Raw genomic sequence first — 24938 nt, 5'->3', positions numbered from 1 at the left:
AGGAAAGGGCCTTGTGTATAAATACAGAGATTGGATTCAGAGAATGTGATCCTTTTTATTCTGTAAGAATAAACATTCAAAAGAAAAAGTGATTGAATTAATTCCCAATTCAAAAAATATACAATAGAGCTAAGAATTTTTTATGCATTTTATGTTTGTGTGCATGAGAGAGAGAAAAATAAAGCATCCTTTGTAATGTTTCACTCATAAGCCAGGCATTTCAAATGAAACTTGTTTGATTAAATGTAAAGAGAAGTGTTTGTTAAACCTGTACAATTGTCTTAAACATGTATTTAAAGATGCTGTCAGATAACTAAACCATTGTGATATTTAACCAAACTTTCTCGCAGCCACCCATCTCTATTCATCCCAGCTGAGAAAAAAAGTAACTTTAATTACCAAGTAGAAAAATAGGGACCACTTTGGTGGGAAGGTAACAGTGCTCCATGCACCTTTGGCATTTAGTCATGCCGGCCACATGACCACAGAGATGTCTTGGACAGCGCTGGTTCTTCAGCTTAGAAACGGAGATGAGCACCACCCCCTAAAGCCAGAAATGAGTAGCACATATGTGCAGGGGAACCTTTATCTTTAAACATATTGAGTTATGGATCTGGTTCATTTCAGCTAATCGTAGTTGAGTTATTCATTGTTTGGATATTGGATGCAATGTTAACAGACTAATTTCACTTGTTGATAGTACATTCTTACTGAGAGGAACCCAACTATTAGAAAGCTCGGCCAGATAACATTTGATTCAAATAAATAGAGACACAGAAAATGTTTATCTTTTCCCATCCTTTCTGGGACTGTCTTTTAGACTAAATAATTGATTGATACAAAATAGTTATAATACCACTTATTTAAAATACATTCCATCCTAAACAGAAGACATGACAATATCTGAGGAGGTACCTTATGATTCATTGGAACCTCAAAACATTGCTCAGCCTCCTGCATAACCTATGACGACTTTTAAAATTAGGATTTTGTAACCTCAAAAGATGTTCCTCATTGCTTGTGGGGAAAATTTACAACTCTGTGCACCAATTGGGGAGAGGGAGGGTGCCTAATTTATTATCCAAGATGCCCTAGCATTCTCATTTACTGAATATAAAACAATCTAACCTTTTTTAAAAAAAATAAAAACACAGGAGGCCAGAGAAGGAACAAGAAGAGAAGAATCTCTGGTTTTATTGTGCAATGACTCAAGAATGTTAGTAACTTCATTAGTTAACACTTCTGTCCGAATAGAGTTTGCTAGCTAATGTCAACTATTTTGTGTAATATTCTATTCTATAGCCTATGTCACTGAGATGTTAAAGTATTATCTATTTCAGTTGTTCGATGTGCAATCAGGATTCATATCACTCCCAGACATAATCCGAAGGTACCTATTGAACCTAAGCGAAAAGTAATTCATAATTCGTAAACATAGAAATCTATCCTCCCTAATGTTCATGTCTTTAAACAAAAATTCATTCCACATATTTTTGCATGTTCCATACTATAGAAGAGTGATACTCCCTTTATTTTTGCTGAAGTTCTCTTTTTGTGATTTGTTAAAATCTGACAAAAATTGCACATGTATTATACTCATTCACATTTAGTCCTCTCGCAAATTATATAACTGCGTACTTTAACATCTAACATTGCCATAGGACACACATATATATATATATATATATATATACTGACTTTTTAATGTACAGACTTTCTATATCTATTTTCTTGGTATGTTTCAAAATTCTGAAAAATATTTTTTTTTCATATTATCAGGAGGTCGAAAATCAAAATTATTTAACTGACAAAAAGTTTATTGAAGCGTGATATATGACTTTAGTATAACCAATTTCCCTAAATAAATAAATATTAGATTTATACATATTAAAAATGCCCAACTGCCCCAAATTCTAGAAATTTGAAAATTTTTTACATTTCTATTCGCAAAAATGACTATGAAAACCCCATTAATCATAGACTATTATACTATTGTATGAAATACCTGGCAGAGAAACAAAATGACATAAATATCCAGTTGGATATTATTTGTTCACTCAGCTGTGAAATTTCATAAAGGTATTTAAAATATTCATTAGTGTTTCCATATCTAAAAGCATAATCATAAGCCTAGTGACATTTCATGGTCGGTTGTTGAAGAACCCCTTAAATCTAAAAAAAGTATGCATTATACATTAAAAACTACTCAGTGTAATATATGAAGCAACCTGTGCATAAAAATGGGATCCTTTAATGGTTCAAATAGAACATTTAAGTTGATGTGAAAATATACAGATCATTCAACTGAAGTCTCAAAAGTTAAATCTAGAAACTCACAAATAATTATGCCAATGAATCCTTTTTTCAACCTCTATCAAGATTTTCTAAAATAAAATGAAATAAAATCAGGATAAAGTTTGCAAAACAAAAGCAAATTATTAAAAAATTAATAAAGAAAATATGTTAATCCTAAAATGCTTTACAGTTTGTTCATGGCAATTATCACATTAAAAAAAAGTCTATCCATTTCATTGTATTTTCTGTGGTGAAAAAAATACAAATGTGATAATCAGAGACACATTTTCAGATCAATTTGACATTTGAAATATCTTGATTTCTGCATACAAGGCAGCTTCTTAAAAGTATTTATATCATTCCAAAATAATCACCAACCATCAGACATCCTTAACATTAGCTTCTGCTTCTTAAAAATCAAGAGCAGAAATTTCCTCAAAGGTACTTGAGATAAGAGGGCAAAAGTGAATTTTGAATATTTTTAACCAAAATTATTGAGCACTATTAATTCTAATAATGCTAGCAACAGAAGCTCTTATGTCAATTATCATGGCAAAACATTAAAATGCCTTAAAAAGTGTGCATCTATAAATAAGTTGCATTAAGAGAGCAAGAGTTGGTTCCAGTCTCTGCACCCATGCGTCAAATCTCTATGAAGAGATTTAAGTGCTAAGCTAAATAATATATATGTATAAACTCAAAAGCATTTTATAACTAAACATTTTTAGGGATTTTGCTGCTTTTTTTAAGTAATAGCCATTAAACAGGCTTTAAGGCATGGTTATCCTTTGATAGAAGTTTCCACATAGCATCCTTTTGATACAGCTCTACCAACTGGTGCTCTGTTTCTAAATTGGAGACATGTTAACTTGAACTAGCCAAGATGCTAGATTGGAGACAAGATGTTAACTTGAACTAGCTACTGCTGATCCTTTATAATCTTCAATTAACACATACAAGATAGGTCCGCCAAATGAAAACAGTTGGAGGGAGCAGCATACCTCAACATTTGTGGTTGGGAGATTCATATTCAATATTTTGAGGTGGTATCTCCTTAAAACCAATTGCTTCAGTGAATACCACTTCACGCAATCCTAGCTATGAGATGGGGAAGAAACATGACAAAGATAAATCTTACATACATGGTGGCTTAAGAAAAAACAGACTTAATCACTAATGTGTTGACGGACTTCTATTATCTAGTATACTAACACAGATAGAGACCACCAGATTAGAAAACACTGCCCTAAAGTATCATAAACATGGAGCAAATCTTGAAAAAAAGTAAGTCTTCAGAATTGAGCTTTTACAGTGTTTCACATCTTCAGAATGAAAGAAATAATGGTCAGATAAATCTAAAATATATGTAATAGAAATAACCACATTTTCATCCTTGAGATAAGAGCTTGTTAAATCTCCTCTTTCAAAGTTTCATATATACAGATAAATGATAATTATAAGATTGAGTTTCAGAATTTTTAATCATATTGGGCTACAAATCTAATGTATTGTATGGAACTATTTTCTGACTATATAATGGAATGATCATTGCATATATTATTTGTAATCAGTTTGTATATGCTCACATTGAAATCTTTTCATAAAAATCAAATGTATATTGTGAAGTTTTCTTTACTTTAAGCCACCCTTTTATCTAGCAATTGGTTTGTCGGGGTTCTAAATTATTTGTATTTCTTACAAATTTATTTGTATTTGTATTTATTATTATTTATTTATAAATTTATTATTTAAAGTTGTTTATATTAGAATTCAAGAAACACATGTATTTGAATATGTAGTAGTTATCAGAGCTACACATACTTAGGAATATTTTTCAGAAGAGAAAGATAGTAAACTAACTTTATAAAGTAAGACAGTTCTTAAAACAGAATGCAGGGGAACTGAGAATAAACCACATCCATTAACAGATGTCAAATATTCATAGCCTTATTGGACTTCACATATTTTCCAGTTTTGGTTCTTACTGGTGTTCACATGATTTCTACTTTTTTATTCTAAAAGGAGATTTTACTTATATTTAATACTTTAGTACTTGACCACATAATGGTTTGCCAGTTAAGCAATTTTAGATTAAAGCATGAAATTGCTACTCTTACTGAAAATGTACCCTACCATTGAACTATATTCTCATAATATCCTGTATTTATTTCCATTTTTATACATTCTGCACGGAATGTTGATATGTTATCAGTTTTAACATATCATAATATCCTATCTACTTGTAATTATCACTGAATCCCAACTTTCTTAGTGTTAGTTCATGGGGATTCTGATAATTCACTGAATAAGTTCAGCCTCAATTTTGTAATTCTACATCTTCTTTGTTCTTCTTTTTAGCCTTTTTCATTATAATTATTTCCACCTTATTTTTTCTCACCAAATATTTATTAAACCATATTCAGACTTTCACCTTAACTTTTCCATCATTTGCTAGTACCCTGAATCTCTTAATTGTCTTTTCCACTATTTATTTCTTCAATGTCTCTTCCCCAAAAGGTGTGTTATGATGGGGGCTTCTACAAATTACAGCCTTTTATCATTGTTCAATGTTCCAATGATGAAGTGGTAATCTAGCAATCACTCCACTTGAAAACAGTATCTACTCATGTCTTTTATTATTTTATAGTAATGTGCATGCACAATCCTGATGGGTTAGAATGTGATATTAACCACAGAAACAAATAAATACTTTTAGATGGACTCCCTTCAGAGAATGTAATTATTCTAGTTAAACATTGGAGTTAATGATTTATGAACTGTCTCTCTGCTGTGGATACCATCATTTTATAGATATTATTCTGTTCTGGACATCAAGGCAATCCTTGACTCAGTTATGTGGGAGAAATCTTCCACTTTAACAGGACTTACTTCTATGTCAAGATGCATAGGCAAGATGCACCTTGATATGGTACTGATAATTTGTTCTGATTTTCCAGAGGCAAAAATCACTGAATGGTAACTTTTTGAAAAATCGTTTGGGGCATTTATTTTAAGTAAAAAAAAAGTTTAGCGGTGGTGGAAGAAAGCACCAGAAAAGGGGAAGAGAAGAGGGAGAACAGACTAATTAAGAAAAGAGGCAGATCTAAAAGAGCAAACATCTTAAAAGGCACTATATTGTTTCTGGATTACTATCAAATCCTTTTATGAAGTTAGGAGGCTGCCTCATTATCTTTATTCTGCTTTTCTGGTGTGTCTTTAATAATCTGTTTAGCTTTCTATTAGTTCTACTGAATCTTATTGTGATTCCCTCTGGCCTACATGCTCTTATCTGCTGCCCTTACTTTAGTTGCCCTGGTGTTTTATGTAGGGCTCTGAGGAGATCCCCTTTTTCTGGGATCTCATCTTTCAGTGCTACGCTCCTATCTGACCACCGGGGTTCCAACCCCGGTTCTCTTATTCGCTTCAATGTCTTTCAATGCACAGTTCTGCCCCCAATTTTCTATGCACAAAAGTCACTATTAACTTTTTCTGGATAACGTATTGCCCTTACAATATAGAACCACTATATCAAAACCAGGTACCTTTCACTCTACCGATCATCGTTTTCTCTCCCCCCTTCCCCCCCCAAAAAAGCCAACCAACTCAAAGCCTATTCTTCCCTCGATCTTCGCTGTCCAGCAACTTTAAAAAAAAGGAGAGGAAGGAATAAACTTTACAAAACAAAACAAGTAGCTTTTAAAAAGTCATGCTGCTAGGCAGCAAGATGTATCACCAGGATCAGATCACAGGAAAAGAACAAGGTCTTTCCCAATAAGCCCACAACATGCATTCCCTTCGAGCCTGGTCCGAACCAGAGATATCTACCCACAATTTTATATTTGTCGCCAGGTTTACATATCCCGAATAGCGTCGATCGAGTAGGTAAGGATAAGTGGTTTACCGCGGTGTCAGAGCCGTTCTTGCGAAGCGGTCCCCGGAAGATCCCTTTAATGCCACGGTAGTGCCCATTGCTGAGATGCCTGGAGCTGATCACTAGGTAGCACGCCATGTGGGTCCGAACCCAATTAAGAACGGGCAAGTGGCTGAGCCCGTGAGATACCGGCTCTTCGGGGTGGGCGGAGAGAAAACCGAGCAGGCTCGTCTCGAGCAGCAGTTGGCGAGACCAGAGTCACCAGGCGCTGTTTCTGCGCCCCGTTGGAATAGAAGCCCCGACGGCACCGTCACTACTCTCCCCCTTTCCCACCCACCCCCTGCCTCTCCCCCTCTCTCATCCAGCGCCTGGATTGCTGCTGCCAGCAGCAAGATGGGTAAAAGGAGGAGGAGGAGGAGGAGGAGGCAGCTGCCAAGAGCGCACGGGAGGGAGCCGAGAAGCCAGTCCACATGGTGTTTCGCTGGAAGATTCGGGGAAAACGGCGTTGGCGCTCAACTTGGCAGGATTGGGGCAAGCCTGAGCCGCCTCTCCTCCTCCTCCTCCTCCTCCTCCGCCTCCCTCCCTCCATCCATCTTCCCTCTCACCCCGGCATTTGTCCTTTTTCTCCAGAGCTCGTTCTAAGAAACAACGGATATCCAGAGGGGAAGATTTTGGGAGCAGCGTTTTTCCATTGCTCTTTTCTTGCCGATCTTATTCAACGAGGCAAGGAAAGTGGGGAACCCTCGGTTCAAAAAGTCTCCCCTGCGTCGCCGCCAGCCTTCCAGACGCGTCAGCCGGGGCCTCACTTGGCTTCACCTTTGGCGTGCTTGGAGCCAAGGAGAGTGAAAGGGTTGCGCGCGCGCGCTCTAGCCAGGCATTCATTGCCAACTGCACTTCCCCAACCTCAGCCCAGTTGGCATTTGGAAAGAGGTGGCCCACCGGTGCAGGATGACCTGCCGAAATCTCTTCTTTCACTGCACAGAAGGTTAGGCAGGATACAAGCCTTCGTCTTCGGGGAAGGAATTGTTCAGAAAAACCACTCTTTTCCATTCCCCCACCCCACCCCCAAGCCGCACACTCTTGAAAGATTGGGCAGGAAAGTATGTAATGTAAGTGTTTCGCTGTGCTCTCCCCGACCTTGTTCATTGTTCATTGGCTGGAAACCTTTTGTCCCTAAAGTCCTTGCGGTGGGAAGTTCAGTTGTGCGAAAAGAGAGCGCGCTTTTACTAGGCTGAACTAGGTGGAAATCGTCCCCCTTTCTGTTCACCTTCCGTAGACAATCGCTCCACTTCCCTCTCTGTACTCGCGTCCCCTTCAGCCGCTCTCGGGTTTGGCCCCCTCCCACTGCAATGGTCCAGTTGAGACGCTCCACACCCCACCCCACCCCACCCCACCCATTAGCTGAGGTGCACTGAGTCACGAAAATCTGCTTCTTTGACTTCCCCTTCAGTGTCCAAGCTGAAGGAATGGCAGGAGAGCCTGAAAAGCAGGACACGATGACGAGGCGAGGGAAGGTAGGTGCACAGCCAGCCTAAACAGAAAGGAAATGCTGACTGGAACAACACCCAAGTGTCAGTTATACATCGTTTTGAAATAAATCGGTAATAAGCCCACATCAGGAAATTTACCCGGCTTAGGGATAATTTACACCAACTGTAGATTGTGGATTTAATGGTTCTTCCATGCAGGATAATTGAGGAAGCCTGTTTAGTCTCCAGGGTCAACAGATATGTGAGAGGGGAGAGATAAAGTGAAAAGAAGTGGATTTTCTATTTCTCTCAGGTGCTGGAGGCTTTTTTTTTTAAGCCTTATCTGTGTAAACTTTATACAACACAACTTATTATCTGTCATCAGGGAACACATATGGAACATTTTGGGATTGCATAGATAAATCTTCATAGATTTTCTCCATAAGGATAGAATAGAATAGAATAGAATAGAATTTTATTGGCCAAGTGTGATTGGACACACAAGGAATTTGTCTTGGTGCATATGCTCTCAGTGTACATAAAAGAAAAGATACGTTCATCAAGGTACAACATCCTTCTCCATAAGGATCCAATCAAACTTGTTCTTTCAAATGTCCCTTTGCCACTATAAGTGAGTCCATATTTACATTGTGCAAAAACCAAAATGTAGGAAACTATGATGCCAGTTTATGTCGTTTATAGTCCAGATTCCCAAAAAATTGGAAGCTGAAACTTTTTTATCCTAATTATCTCAATGACCAATTTACAGTATATAAATTAGGCACTCTAGTTGATACAGTACTAATTTCCAAGCCAATGTAAAGCCATTTGTGAGTATATGCTAGAGGCATGTTGATAACAGTTGTATCATCACTCATGACCTGTGTTCTCCAAGCTTCCTTCTGTAAAGTACTTGATGGAATTCTATGAGTTACTGTGAATGTGAGCAAAAAAAACACACAAAAAAACCAGTTCACAACCAGTTGTCTATCATTAGAACTTTCTCTCTTATCAGAGATTTCAGGATTTTTTTTAAATAATACATTTTATGGAGCTAAAAAAATTGAAAAATTCTGATCTTGACTATTTTATTATTTTATTAAATAGATTATTTATGATATGCTTTCTTGAATGCTTTGCTGCAGTCAAGGTACCCTATGTCCTTACCATTTCCCCTATCTATTAAGTTAGTTGTTCTATCTAAAAGGAGATAAGTTTTATCTTTGTTTGTAACAAAGCTTGTATTTCATAACTGATATATTCCTATCCAAGTGCTAACAAATACGCCATTTAATAATCTGCATCAGGAACCTGCTCACCATAGATGTCAGATTGATAGGTCTATAATTTTCAGGGTTCTTCTTTTCCTTTTTTGAAATCATGTCTGTATATGCTCTCCCTCCAGTTTTCTGGGAACTCACCAATTCTCCAGGACTTTTCAAAGATTACAGTTAGCAAGTTTGCAATCACCTTCTCTTGTTCCTTCAGTACTGTAAGATGTAATTCATGTGGCCCTGTAGAGTTGAACTCATTAAAATTAATTATCCATTCTTCTCTCTTTGTCTGTTTGGAAATACAGTGCTGACCAGCTAATCTTTTCTTTTCCTTTTGAGAGAAGCAGACATTCTTTGGGGCATTTCTTAGCCCATCTCAGCTGATTGTGAACTTCAGCTTTTTGGCAAAACCTCTACAATTTCTAGTGCCTGCCTTGAACCGTTTTGTTTTGTTTTGTTTTGTTATGTGACCTTCCTTCTGTTCTATATAGTATACATATTTCTTTGACAGTTAAATGTTTTAGAAATTTTGTATTTTAAAATTATGCACACACGTTTCTCTAAAATTCTCCCATTTTCTATTTCTTAGGAGTTGTTTGTGATTGAGGCTTCACTATTTCATTTTGCACAATTCCTCCATACACATTTCTTCTTCAGCATTTCAAGTTGTATATCTATCAAAATCCACACTACAAGTTATCCAGCATATGTTTATCAAGTTCATCAAAATTCAGCCTTCAGAAATCCAGTATATAAATCTGATTTTTTAAAAACAATTCCTTCTCTCTTTGATGTCAAAAAATCAAGACATGATAACTTTCTCCCAAGTCTAGTAACCTTGGGTTCTTCAACCAATTCCTTCTTGTTGATAAAAGATCCAGGATAAAACCAGTTGGTCCAGGATAGCTATTCTTTTCACCTTCTTGGCAGAATTGCTGATTGCCAGCTGGCTGCAGTTCGGTAGTTCGATTCTCACCATCACAAGGTTGACTCAGCTTTCCATCCTTCTTAGATTGGTAAATGAGAACCCCAAATTGTTGGGAGCAATATGCTGACTCTGTAAACCACTTAGAGAGGGTTGCAAAGCACTGAAAAGAGGTATATAAATTTAAGTGCTATTGCTATTGCTATTAGATATATAGCAGATAGTTGAAATATCTCATTATCGCTGTCGCATATTTCTGATAATTTGGTTGTCTGATCCAGAGAGGTCTAATCTTTTGTCTATCCTGGCAGTCTCAGATAAACTCAGATAACAGTGTTGCTTTTCACTCTCTCTTTTTTTAATTTTTATCCATACACTTTCGAGAAGATTTTCACAGGCTTCAATATTGTGGCTTTCAGCAAATAACTTAAATTCATGCTTTATTCTAACACTTTACCCTTTCCTTCTTGTTCTTAGCCTCAGCCCTTGACAGGATATTAGTTTCTGGTCCTTTGCCACCCGTTCTTTCTTTTTTTTCCTGATATACTCTCATCTCTCATCAGAAAGGAAGAAAGAATGAAATACTATTTGCAACCTTCAGCTTCTTGCCCTGAACTTTATGGTCTCTGGAGACCTGTTGAAAGTCCCTTGGGGCAGTGTCACTTATTTCACATGAATCGCTAGGAAAAAATAGTTATCAAGTTTCTATTTCATATCATGAATGCAGGTATTAGGAAAGCTATACCACAATGTTTTATAAAGTTTATAAACTGCATTCTCAGTTCCTCTCAGTATTGAATTACTAGTACACACTGACTAGGGAATTCTGGAAGTTGAAGTCCACATTTTTTAAAGCTGCCAGGGATAAGAAGCATTGCATTACCACAATGCAAAGTGTTCTTGTTCCTCAAACAAAGGGCATATCTTTGATCCATGAGGGTCCAAGGCAGTGGTGAAATCCATTTTTTTACTACCAGTTCTGTGGGTGTGGCTTGGTGGGCGTGGTGGGTGGCTTGGTGGGCGTGGTGGGTGGCTTGGTGGGTGTGATTTGGTGGCCATGGCAGGGGAAGGATATTGCAATTTCTCCATTCCCACCCATCTCACCCCTCTGGAGTCAGCCAGAGTTGGTATTTGCCGGTTCTCCGAACTACTCAAAATTTCCACTACTGGTTCTCCAGAACCTGTCAGAACCTGCTGGATTTTATCCCTGATCCAAGTGTGTTTTAACCTATGCTATTCTATGCAGTCAAAGTTAGCCAGGCTTGCTCATGTGGCTGTGAGCTGTTTTCAAGAGAGAGAGCCTGATACTCACTGTTGAGCTTTATTAACACCGAATGCCTCAGGGCTGCCACATTTAATGCTGTGGGAAACTGGGAGGTTGGATTGCATGGAGTGGTGGAGATATCTAGCCATAATAACATTCCTTTCTCTGAGAGTCAAGGACATTTGCCCTGCATATGGAGTTGTGTGATTGGGAGACATCTCCAGTTGGGATGGTGGTGCATTGATTGGACCATGTGTTGGACATGTGGGTGCAGAAGAAGGGACCTAGACTTTCTTTTGGGTAGGGAAAATCTGGAAGCTTTCCGATTAGGGTTTCCCAGATGTGCCAATATGACATCTCTAATAAAATGGAACTTTAAGGAAGATTTAGCCTCCGAGTCTTCTTTCATTGGGGATGTTACTTGGAACCCTGGCACTAGCCCAAATCTCTTTTAAAACTTCAACCAGCTCCCCGATCACCTGAGCCTGAGCACCAACCCGACACCAGTCGGTGTGAAGACTCAGGGAAGATGGAAGAGAGCACAGTGACCACAGAGAGAACCACTGGGACTGGTTCGATGGTCCACATCAAGAATCTCTACTCCCCTTCTGAATTTGGGGTAAAGGCAGCGGAGGCTACCAAAGTGGAATACTGATGGGGTGCCCGGCCCAAAGAGCCAGCACCCTGGCAAGTCTTTCAACTGGATCTCTCTCTGTGAAACAAGGCTGTGGGAGCTGTGCTGCCCCAGGAGCTGCTGACCGGGGCAATGCTGCAGGAATAGCAGATGGGAGCAAGCAGAACAGAGCAGACCCAAGCCCTTGAATGGATAGCATCAGGACTGGCTGATCTCAGTGATTCCTGAGAGTGAGGCTTTCACCACCAACATGTAGCCAGTTGCTGGCAGGTCTACCGGAGTGGTTTGACCAGCTCAGCATGGGCAGCATCACACAAACTCCTAGTATCGGGCCACCCTGGCTTAGCCCACATTCACCTTTCCAGACCAAGGGACCACAGTGGCACTGAGTGGAGCGTTGGCCTCATTTCACTCAGCATAAAGTGAATTGTGCCTAATACCAAGACCTGTTGGATATCTTTAGCGAGGAAGATTGCAACTTCCTCCTCCCTCACTGCCCAACAGATTGTGTGATTGAGTTTGTGCTGGGAGCAAAGCTGCCTAAACCAAAGATGTACTTCATGACTCCAAAAGAAATGGCAGAGTTGAGAAATACATTGACGCCAACTTAGCATGGGGTTTTATCCAGCCCGCCGAATCCAGAGTGGCAGCCCCTGTATTATTTTTTCTTTAAAGATGGGAGGATGTGGATTTTTGTGGAATTAATACTGTGTGCATGGAGAACACTTACTCCTCTCCTCATGAAAGCCATACTAAGTCACTTAGCCAAGGGCAAGGTGTTCAACAAACTGGACCTGAGAGAAGCATATTACCACATACGAATTAAGAAATAATACAAACGGAAGATCCGTTTGGCAGCTTCCAGTTCAAAGTCATGCCATTTGGTCTGGAAGGGCCCCCCCAGGCTTTATGCAGCTGATACTAAGTATATAATTAATATAATATAATATAATATAATATAATATAATATAATATAATATAATATAATATAATATAATATAATATAATATAATATAATATAATATAATATAATATAATATAATATAATATAATATAATTAATATAATATAATATATATATTATATTATATATAATATAATATAATAATATATAATACACTAAGTACATACTAGATGGACATTACCTTACAGATGACCCCATTCCCATTAAAGACCTTGGAGTTTTCATGTCAAATGATCAAATGATCTAAGTGCCAAAGCCCACTGCAACTATATAGCAAAAAAAAAAAAAAAAAGCTCTAAGAGTTGTAAACCTAATCTTGCATAGCTTCTTTTCCAAAAACACTACACTACTAACCAGAGCATATAAAACATTTGCTAGACCAATTCTAGAATACAGCTCGCCTGTTTGGAACCCTCACCACATCTCTGACATCAATACAATTGAACGTGTCCAGAAATATTTTACAAGAAGAGTTCTCCATTCATTTGAAAACAGCAAAATACCTTATCCCACCAGACTTGAAATCCTAGGCTTAGAAAACTTGGAACTCCGTCGCCTACGACAAGACCTAAGTTTAACTCACAGAATCATCTATTGTAATGTCCTTCCTGTTAAAGACTACTTCAGCTTCAATTGCAATAATACTAGAGCAACCAATAGATTTAAACTTAATGTCAACTGCTTTAATCTAGATTGCAGAAAATATGACTTCTGTAACAGAATCATCAGTGCTTGGAATACTTTACCTGACTCTGTGGTCTCTTCCCATAATCCTAAAATCTTCAACCAAAAACTTTCTACTATTGACCTCACCCCATTTTTAAGGGGACCATAAGGGGCGTTCATAAGCGCACAAAACGTGCCTACCGTTCCTGTCCTATTGTTTTTCTTTTCTTCTTCCTATATACATATATGCTTATACCTCCTTATATTTACCCATATATGTGTTTATATATTATATGATCTTTTTGTACGATACCTACATATATTGTTATGACAAAATAAATAAATAAATAAATAAATACATGATAATGAGATGCTACCTGAGCACCTATACAAAGGAGTCCTAGTTTACCTAAATGACATTCTTATATTCAGTGAGACTCTAGACGAGCATGTAAAGCTGGTGCAGCAAATGCTGAAAAAACTTCTAGCCGCAAAGCTCTGGTGGCTGACATCCTGTCAAGAAAACTGCAGTTCGACAGTTGGAAGAAAGAAGTTGTCCATTCCATCATTCCCTCCCCCCAGCAAACAGTGTAAGTCACCACTAGGGCCAAGCCTGATGCCAAACCAATCCTGTACGGGACAAACTGACAGCAGCACTGAAAGCAATGTTCCCAAACAACCAATGTCTCACAGATAATAAAGATATCTTGACCATGAGAGATGGATTGGCTTGGAAGGGAACAAAACCTTATGTCCCTAACAGCTTGAGGCTGGAAGTCTTACAGCTCAGACATAACTCATGACCATTTTGGGTTTTTGAAAACTCTGCACCTAGCCAGGAGAAAGTTTTGGTGGCCAAAGATGAAGGCCAATGTGGAAGATTGCGTAAAAAGCTGTGCCACCTCTGCAGCCATGAAAATGAGACCAGGGAGACCCCCCGGGCTCCTCTAGCAAACGGCCAACCCCAGCCAACCTTGGGAGGAATGGACTTTATAGTTGAGCTCTGAGTTCACTGAAACAAGCCCACTTCACTGCTTGTTCAAGGTTGCTCTCAGTTTATCAAACAGATTTACCAGCTGCATGGAGTTCCCCGCTGGGTAATCTCAGACCAAGGAGTTCAATTCACCGCTAAGTTCTGGAGTGAGTTCCTGAAATCGGTTGGGTCCACACAGGGACTTAGCTCAGCTTTCTATCTAAGTATGAATGGAGCCGCAGAACAAGTGAACACAATGGTGGGGCAGTATATAAGATGTTATATGAATTACCAACGGACCTGTTGCCGTTCGCAGAAGTGGCTTACAATAATGCTGTACATAGCAGCACCAGATTGACCCCCTTTCAGGTCATCAGCAGCATGGACTTTGTCCCATGCCTGAGCTGCTCAGAGAACCACGTTCCTCGGTGACTCTGACTAAGTGGATGGCTAAAGAAGGGGTGGAAAAACACCAAAAAAGTGCTGGCAGAAGCTGCTGAGGAATATAAAAAGCAAGTGGACAAATACCGATCTCTCCAGCCCCCCTTCCATGTGGGAGATCAGGTTTACCTATCAACCAAATACATAAAATTGTGGTTGCCCAGTAAAAGCTGGGACCTAAGTTTTCAGGACCTTTCCCAATAGTGAAAGTAATTAATCCAGTAACAGTTCAGTTTAACCTCCCACACATACTAGGGAAAGTATTATTTATTTATTTATTTATTTATTAAACTTATATACTGCACCATCTCCCGTAGGACTCAGGGCGGTTCACAGGCATATTAAAAACAATATAAAAACAATATAATAAATAAACATTAAAACCCAGTTAAAACTAAATATTATCATAGCCTGATCACTAAAAAGTAAAAACCAGTAAAACCCCCATTAGAATTTAAACTAAAACATTTTGTTCTTAGGCTAGTCCCGCACGCTGAAATAATAGAGTCTTCAGTTCACGTCTGAAGGTCCGGAGGTCGGGGAGTTGTCGTAATCCCGGAGGAAGCTCATTCCACAGGGCTGGTGCCGCCACAGAGAAGGCCCTCCCCCTGGGGGTCGCCAACCTACATTGTTTGGTCGATGGCACCCTGAGGAGGCCCACTCTGTGGGAGCGCACAGGTCGTTGGGAGGCAATCGGCGGCAGAAGGCGGTCTCGAAGGTATCCCGGTCCTAAGCCATGGAGCGCTTTAAAGATGGTAACCAAAACCTTGAATTGCACCCGGAAGACTACCGGTAGCCAGTGTAGGCCGCGCAGGATAGGTGTTATATGGGAGCAGCGCGGTGCTCCCTCTATCACCCGCGCGGCTGCATTCTGGACTAACTGGAGCCTCCGGGTGCTCTTCAAGGGGAGCCCCATGTAGAGAGCATTGCAATAGTCCAGGCGGGAAGTGACGAGGGCATGAGTGACCGTGCGTAAGGCATCCCGGTCAAGGAAGGGGCGCAACTGGCGGATCAGGTGGACCTGATAAAAAGCTCCCCTGGCGACGGCTGTCAAATGATCCTCTAAGGACAGCCAATCATCCAAGAGAACGCCTAAGTTGCGCACTCCCTCCCTGGGGGTCAGTACTTCCTCCCCCACAGTCAGCGATGGTGTAAGCTGACTGTACCGGGACGCCGGCACCCACAGCCACTCAGTCTTGGAAGGGTTGAGTCGGAGCCTGTTCCTCCCCATCCAGACCCGTACGGCCTCAAGACACCGGCCCATCACCTCAACGGCTTCATTGGGATGGTTCGGGGTGGAAATGTACAGCTGAGTATCATCAGCGTACAGATGATAATCCACCCCGAAACCACGGATAACCTCACCCAGAGGCTTCATATAGATGTTGAACAGGAGAGGTGAGAGAACAGACCCCTGAGGCACCCCACAAGTGAGGCGCCTTGGGGTCGACCTCTGCCCTCCTGCCAACACCGTCTGCAAATGGTCAGAGAGATAGGAGGAGAACCACCGATACACAGTGCCTCCCACTCCCAATCCCCCCAACCGTCGCAGCAGGATACCATGGTCGATGGTATCAAAAGCTGCCGAGACATCTAATAGAACCAGGACAGAGGAACAACCCCTGTCCCGGGCTCTCCAGAGGTCATCCACCAACGCGACCAAAGCCGTCTCGGTGCTGTAACCGGGTCTGAAGCCGGACTGGAATGGGTCCAGATAGACAGTTTCCTCCAGGTGTCGAGGAAGCTGATTTGCCACCACACTCTCAACAACCTTCGCTAAGAAGCGAAGGTTGGAGACAGGACGATAGTTCGCTAAAACAGCCGGGTCCAGGGAGGGCTTCTTGAGGAGGGGCCTCACCACCGCCTCTTTCAAAGCGGCGGGGAAGACACCCTCCAACAAAGAAGCATTGGTAACTTCCTGGAGCCAGCCTCGTGTAACCTCCCGAGTGGCCAGCACCATCCAGGAGGGACACGGGTCCAATAAACATGTGGTGGAGTTCAACCTGCCCAACAACCTGTCCATGTCCTCAGGAGTCACAGGATCGAACTCAACCCAGATAACATTCTCAAGACCTGTCTCCACCATCCCACCTGAATCTATCCAATCAGTGTCCAAGCCGTCCCGAATCTGAGCGATTTTATCAGACAGATACTGAACAAAATCCTCAGCATGACCCTGTAAGGGGTCCTCCCGAGCCCCCTGCGTGAGCAGGGAACGGGTCACCCTAAACAGGGTGGCTGGGCGATTATCTGCCGATGCGATGAGTGCGGAGAAATAGTTATGTTTCGCCGACCTGATCGCCACTAGGTAGGTCTGAATATATGACCTTACTAGTGTTCGGTCAGGTTCGGAGCAGCTGGACCTCCAAGCGCTCTCTAGGCTTCTTTTCCAGCGCTTCATCTCTCTCAGCTCCTCGTTATACCAAGGAGCTGGTCGAGTTCGTCACTGGGTCAGAAGCCGCAAAGGCACGACGCGGTCTAAGGCGCCAGCGGCAGCCTCATCCCAGGCGGCCACCAGCTCCTCAGCCGAGCCATGGGCTAACTCCCTCGGAAATGGCCCAAGCTCCGTCAGAAACCTCTCAGGGTCCATCAGGCGCCTGGGATGGAACCATTGAACCAGTTCCGTCTCCCTGCGGTGAGGTGTAGCGGTCTGAAAGTCTAGTTGAAGGAGTAAATGATCTGACCATGACAAGGGTTGAGATATTAATTCCCCTAACTCCAGATCATTTAGCCACTGTCCCGAGACGAAAATCAAGTCCAGTGTGTTACTCCCGATGTGGGTGGGGACCGCAACTACCTGGGTCAGGTCCAAGGCTGTCATGGAAGCCATGAACTCCCGAGCTACCATTGACGAATCGCCCGCTGACGGCAAGTTGAAATCCCCCATGACCATAAGTCTGAGGGTCTCAACCGCCGTCCTGGCTATCATCTCCAGCAGCTCGGGCAGGGCTGCCGTCACGTAGCAAGGAGCCAAGTACGTGAACAGCAAGCCCACCTGCACCCCCCGGCCCCACCTCACGAAGAGGGTTTCACAACCGGCTATCTGCGGGACAGCAACCTCCCTCGGATCCAGACTCTCATTAATGACAACCGCTACCCCCCCCCACCCCTACCCTGGGCCCTCGGCTGATGAAATGCACGGAAACCCGGCGGGCACATCTCAGTGAGGGGAACCCCCCCCCTCCGTGCCCAGCCAGGTCTCCGTAATGCCCATTAGGTCCGCTCCCCCGTCTTGAATAAGATCGAATATGAGGGGGGCCTTATTCATGACGGACCTAGCATTACATAACATCAGCCGAAGGTCCAGGTTCCGGGGGATATAACCACTCGGTACCTGAGTGAAGCCTAGGGGCCCGGAGTGCGGTATCGCTTTCAAACAGCGAGAACGCACTCCCCGAACATGATACGAGCCCCTGCTTCCGCCATACCTGCCCCTCCCACTTACCGTGCAGATGGAATTGCCCTCATGTGGTCGAGCCTTAACCTCCTCTAAGACCTCCATTTTACGAACCTCCAGATCGTGAACTTTAGAAGGGACTAGCCTAACCCCCTGTGGGTGTGCCCCCTCACCCACCCCACCCCATAACCCGTTTGTTGATTTAGGTAAAAATTTACAAAAAGCTGAATTTAAAAACTTCCTTAACCCTTTCTTAGAAGCATGTCAGAAGTATATCCTGTTTTTCACTGCAGTTTGCTAAAGCCGACAGTCGGGTCGAAATTAAGGCCACAGACCCGACCAGCACCAAAGCTATAGTACTGCAAGGAGAGACTCATTATGAAGTTAAGAAAATCCTGGTCCCTGGATTACAGTATTTAGTTCATTGGAAAGGGTACCCTTTGTCTGTGGCTACTTGGGTTAAAAGTTGGGATATAAACACAGAGAGATTAGTCAAGCAGTTCCATGGTAAACCAAAGGGTCCCCCAGGGGTGGGGAGAGGTGGTTAGGGAATATTGCATTAACCCCCTATGTTCCTTTCGTTGCAAGACACAATCATCGGTTGAGGGGGACGGTTAGGGTCAGCCCTGGAGGCCATCTGTTTCTTTGGATCTTCAGGGCTGCCACATTTAGTGCTGTGGGAAACTGGGAGGGGGATTGCATGGAGTGGTGGAGATATCTAACCATAGTAACATTCCTTTCTCTGAGAGTCAATGACATTTGCCCTGCATCTGGAGTGGTGTGATTGGAAGGCACCTCCAGTTGGGATGGTGCATTGATGGTGGACTGTGTTGGACCTGTGAATGCAGAAGAAGGGACTTGGACTTTCTTTTGGGTGGGGAAAACCTGGAAGCTTTCCGATTCAGGTTCTCCCAGATATGCCAATATGACATCTCTAATAAAATGGAACTTTGAGGAACATCTAGCCTCAGAGTCTTCTTTCGTTGGGGGTGTTACTTGGAACCAGACAGCTCCTCTTTGTATTTTCTACCATTCGTTTTCTTTCAACTTTCTAAGGAGCATTATTATTATATGGTTGGTTACATAGTTAGCTAGATGTTTAGATTGGATTTCATATTTTTATCCACCTATTGAGTCCTTCCCGAGGATCTGTGACAGGCAGCTATTGTTTGATGATATTGTTGCAGAATGTAAGCAGTTTCAAGTGAAGCTATCTTTTGCCACTGGCTTATATGTGTCAATGTTGATATTATTTAAGTAGTGCTCATTGTTCAATACCATTATTTTGGGTTTGCGCCCAAGGCACCTGTTACTATTGATGCTATCTTTGCTTTCTTTTGCCACAGTGTTACTACTTCTATTTGCAGGTATTTTGTAATTATTTCCAGTTCTTTCTTTTTTATTCTGCTGTCTTCAGCTAGTGCAACATCCACTATTCATTTTTGTCTTTCTTCTCAATAGATACTAAGTCTAGGGTGTTATGTGGTAGGTGCTTGTCTGTTTGAATTCTAAAGTCCCCAGAACACTTTAGATTATTATTGCTTTTATTACTGTTATTTAGATTTAATATGACACCCATTTTAGTGGACTCTGGGCTACTTACAAAATTTAATAATAATAATAATAATAATATAAACAATTAAAAACATAAATGAAAGAAGACAGCCCAGATTAAAAACAATCATTAAACCCAAGCACAACAGCTCCCTCCCCCACTACAAGACATTAACTCCAGATCTGGGAACAAAGTCAACTGGGCGAGTTGTATCCAGAAGTTAACTGGCAGCCAATACAACTTGTGTTGCAGTGGTGACACATGGCCACAATGAGAAATGTCCATTACTATTTGTAATTTGTGTATTTTGATTGAAGCATGTGGGTGGTCTTCAAGAACATCCCCATTTGACCGCTTTGCAGTAGTCCAGTTGTGAGATAACCAGTGCATTTATCTGCAACCAAGTGAAGGGTGCAACTGACACACAAGATGTACCTATGCAAAGGCCCCCCTGGCCACTGTTATTGCTTTTTAGCAATAACAGTGAGTCCAAGAGGACCCCCAAGCTGTGCAGAATTCTTGAGTGGAGAAGTTCAACTCCAGGACCAATGATGGAAATAGGTACAGTACAGCCCTAAGAGACCAAACTGCCCCTGGCATTTAGGCTTGCCAGGCTTGGGCCAAAATCTGCTGCCCGTACCATCCAGACGCAAAGAAGCTTCTATGCTCTTGGTCAGTTCCTCAATAGCTTCACTTGCACAATCTGGGTAGAGATGTAAACTGGATATCATTAGTATACTGAACCCCAAACCAAAAAAAGTCCTTGCCCAGAACTTTCACATAGTTGTTAAATATGAAGGATCTGAAAGGAATCAAACCTTGGGTCATCCCACAAGTAAGGATCTGTAGGCAAAATCTCTACCCTCCCATCAACACCTATTGGAGCTAACCACTGAGGAAGCACAGAACCCCAGTGCCTCCCACTCCCAGCCCCTGGGGTCAGTCTAGAAGTATAACATGACTGACACTCTCAAAAGTCACTGTGAGATCAAGGAGCATAATCTCCATCCACCAGCTCCCATTTTAGCCATAGATGACTGCAGATGCAGCATACTATACCCCAGTCTGAAGATAGTCTGTTTTTATAAGAGCCTCTGTAACTGCAATGCAACCATCTTCTCCACAACCTTCCAAAGTCCTTTCTTCCAAAGAAAGAAAGGTTGGAAACTGGATGATCAAAGAAACTGGATGATCCAGAGATAGACTGTTCGGGAGGGGACATACTGCCACCTCTTTCAAGGAGCTACCACCTCCCTAAACAAAGAAGTTATCACTGCATGGATCCATCCTTAGTCACCTCCCAGGTTTCCTTCAGAATTCAGTAGTGAGCAGCATTTAACAAACAGATGGCCAAGCTGACAGATTGGAGGCCTTGTCCACACCTCTGCAGTCACAGAATTGAACTCAGTCCAGAGAACCTCATAAGACTATGCCTCCGGCATCTCATTTCATTTGCCTTGTCTCAGAATTTATCATATTCCCTGATCTGTATTTCCAAAAGGTGTTATTTTCATTCTCTTTCAGCAGGACAAACATTGCGTATATCTGGTAGATCACACAAAGGTGCTTTGTACTCCATGCTAGTTGAAGCTGATTGGAGTTACCCTGCAAACTCTGTCACAAAATTCCCAGTCTCCCTCCCTCTCTCTCTCTCTCTCTCTCTCTCTCTCACACACACACACACACACACACACACACACACACACACACACACACACCTTAATTCAGATGTATATTTATATATATAAGTGTTGTTCCGGGATAGATATATCTTTTAGGCTACATTTGACAAGTGGGTTTGGTATGCACTATAACTGTAATTTTCTCACATCTCTACATTTTAAAGATGATATCTGTTCACATGAAATAATTTGCAGACTGAATAGCTAGTACTGTTTTGCAAACATGTAATGTTTCCGACATTAAGGCAGTTGAAAATAGGTAGCTATTTTGCTCCTCTACAGAATATATACACCATCAATCTCATTTAGCTTGATATGCAAACTCAGCTTCCGTTCTTCAATGCACAAGCAATGCCTCTGCAGCCCTAGTGTAAATACTGCATATATTCAGCTAATTTGCTTAAAGTGGCTCCCCCGCCCATCTTAGTAATTAACTGGAGGCAACCCATTCTCCCAGCTGTGTCTTTATAATTATAAAACTACCATCATAAACAAAAATTTCATTAAAACATGTTTTTCCTTAAAATAAAAAATAAGCTAATGTGTGGATGTGCTAGTAGTACTAGAATTCTAAATGACAAACTATAAAAAGTTGTGCCATTCATTCTTTCAATGCTCAAAGTGGATTATATACGCGCGTGTGTGTGTGTGTGTGTGTGTGTGTGTGTGTGTGTGTGTATTCCTAGAAATTTCAATTAATTATAAGTTAAATACTAGTGAATTGTGTTTTTCAATTCTATAATATAATGCTAGTACTTGAAACTTAATTATTCCTCTTTTATTCCTGGCCAGAATGTATATATCATGCACAATTTTAAGGATGTCTAGCTGTTATTCTCATGCTCCAATTTCATTGCAATAAGCAACCCTCTCCTTATAACCAAAATTGGGTCCGGGATCTTGGTCAATGAGTGAAGCAGTTATTAAGCGAGACACTGACACAACTATTTTGTTCCAACATTAGCAATTCCAGCAATCCAAGTGTCAGTTCCTAAATGATCTTCTAAGCAGATGGAGAGAAAGAGCTACCTGCTAGGTTCAGCTGTTCTCTGTGCATGGAAGGAAGTCCACAAAAGGACTGCAAAATGGACCTCAGATCTTCGGGATCTGACCTCCATTTCTACAATCCTGCAGAGAAGTTTCCTCCCGCTCTAAGTGTAGGAAGGAACTTCTAAGTTCCATTCCTGCAGCACCTTAGAGAGGCTTTTCAGGATCTGCCTTCCCATTTCTGCAATCATACTTGAAGAAGTTCTTCTTCTTCCTTCCCCTTCCCTCTAATGGCTGTAGAATGGAGCTCAAATTTTTGAGATTTCTCCTTCCCTTGGCAGGCAGTCATTTTGCTCTCAAAAAGCTGCCGGGGGCCGGGGTGCAGGGGGGATACCCGAGCCCCACGTAGGGCTGAGATTCCCTCCTGACAGGCAGCCAATTTTCTCTCAAAAAGTTTCCTACTGGGAGAGAATTTCACAGAATTTCTATTCTGTGATAGGCAGTAGTCAGCTTGCAACCTTCCCTGCCAGTTTCCCCCTTGACTTTCTGGGGAAGCCAGTAGGGGAAGATTGCAAATGGTGATCACATGATCCCGGGGAACTTTGTAACCAGTTGTTAGTGCAAACAGGTTTCCAGGCACCCAGATCATGTTAAAGTATAATCATACTCAAAGGATGATGGTGCAACATTTTGCAATGGTTGGAAGTGCTTTATGAGCCGTAAAGCAATGATTCTAATTATAAGACGATTCCATTATAATTCTGAATGACCATTAAATGAACAGTCATAATTTGAGGACTATCTCATTATGCATTTGCCATACATTTATATGCCACTCTTAAAATTCCAGGTATAGGATTGATTAATACAAGAATATATGAGAAACTAGCTCAGTAAAGCTCTTGATCTCAAAATTCTCATCTTTAATATTGGCTTTATGGAAGATTTGCACAGTATTGAGACACATGATATACATTTTATCATTTGACATGAGTCTTAAAGCCGATATATATCCACCCATTTTGAATTAGGGGCCGGGATAGCTCAGGCAATAGAGAAGCCTGTTATTAGAACACAGAGCCTGCAATTACTGCAGGTTCGAGCCCGGCCCAAGGTTGACTCAGCCTTCCACCCTTTATAAGGTAGGTAAAATGAGGACCCAGATTGTTGGGGGGGCAATAAATTGACTTTGTAAAATATATATATATATATACAAATAGAATGAGACTATTGCCTTATACATTGTAAGCCGCCCTGAGTCTTCGGAGAAGGGCGGGGTATAAATGTAAACAAAACAAAAAAAAATTAGTGAGGGATAGTGTGTGAGATGAAGTCGACATTCTTGTTAAAAATGACCCCATCTTTTAGGTGACCATGTCCTCTTCACCTTATTACAGGAGAACTATGTGACATGGTTTATTGATCCTAAGTGGCAATAGCCTCTGTCTGTTAGGTATGAATTTGGTGGAATGTTTCCAGTGATTATACATTGAACATTAATTTTTTGTTTGCAAAAAAAAAAAAAGAAAAAGAAAAAAGAAAAACATTGAACATTAATTTTTAATGACTCTGAAACTTTAATTTTACTGCCCTGTCTTGTCCATGGTATGATTTTAGTATCATTGGTTTGAATCCATATTCAATCATTTCATGGAACTAACTTATAGGCAATGTAATACTTGCCTATTTTGAAGTACATCTCATTGTTTCCCAGGGGCTTATTCCTAGCTAAGTGGACAGAGGACTGCAACCTAACAAATAATTGTGTTGGTTTCATCTAGTATACTGTTAAGATTGAGAGTTGCCTGCAATTGCATGTAAGCATTGTTGCATACCTATACTGTAAAGCAGTGGTAGTCAACCTGATCCCTACCGCCCACTAGTGGGCATTCCAGCTTTCATGGTGGGCGGTAGGGGTTTTGTCCGATACTGAAGCACTTTCCTTTTTGTTAATTTAATTGACTTTTTTAAAAAAAATTCATAGCGTTATTTAAAAATATTTTCATTAGTTTTCATAAATTCCCTGTGACAATTTAAATTTCTGAAAATATACTATTTGTATTGCCCACGCATAAGTTTAGTTCACGTTACATAAGTGACACTAAATGGCACTATAGTGTGACCACAAACAAAAGAGCCTCGTCCCAGAATAGCTTCCTGCATCTCCCCCCATACCACCCAGCTGTAACAGACAAGCAGAGCTGGTAGCCAGCGCCCCCCAAACCCAATCCACAATGCGCAAGAGGCATCCGCAGACAATGATACATGGCGCATTATTGTGGGCGGTTAGAAAATTTTACTATTAGCAGAGATACAAAAGTGTGCGGTAGGTATAAAAAGATTGACTACCCCTGCTGTAAAGGGATTGATGAGTGACCATAGGTTACAGGTGGCAAATGGACCAACATGCATTTCTCCCAAATCCCAATTGCTCATTGTGCAGAGGTGAGCATCCTGCATATTGATTAGTTGATCCAACTTCCTGTTCGGTGCTTTCTTGTTTGAGTGCCCCCTAGCCAGAACATTACATTTGCAGAAATAT

The 24938-nt window shown here is 41.3% G+C and overlaps 1 protein-coding gene across 4 annotated transcripts in view; it reads right to left on the bottom strand.

The window, feature by feature from the left end:
- ZNF804B (zinc finger protein 804B) overlaps window positions 1-6473 on the bottom strand; it is a 267029-nt gene extending 260556 nt beyond the window's left edge. For 2 of the 4 annotated variants that reach the window (XM_058182224.1, XM_058182227.1), the window contains exon 1: window positions 6197-6473. In XM_058182224.1, coding sequence (XP_058038207.1) covers window positions 6197-6304 — 108 coding nt within the window. In that variant the 5' untranslated portion in view covers window positions 6305-6473. Of the gene's footprint in view, window positions 1-3296; window positions 3394-6196 lie in introns of all 4 variants that reach the window. The other 2 variants (XM_058182225.1, XM_058182226.1) reach the window with 2 other exon arrangements.
- Window positions 6474-24938: the final 18465 nt, after the last annotated feature.

The sequence above is a fragment of the Ahaetulla prasina genome, chromosome 4, assembly GCF_028640845.1.
Source record: "Ahaetulla prasina isolate Xishuangbanna chromosome 4, ASM2864084v1, whole genome shotgun sequence".
NCBI lineage: Eukaryota > Metazoa > Chordata > Lepidosauria > Squamata > Colubridae > Ahaetulla > Ahaetulla prasina.
This window is presented reverse-complemented; position numbering and strand designations above follow the sequence as displayed.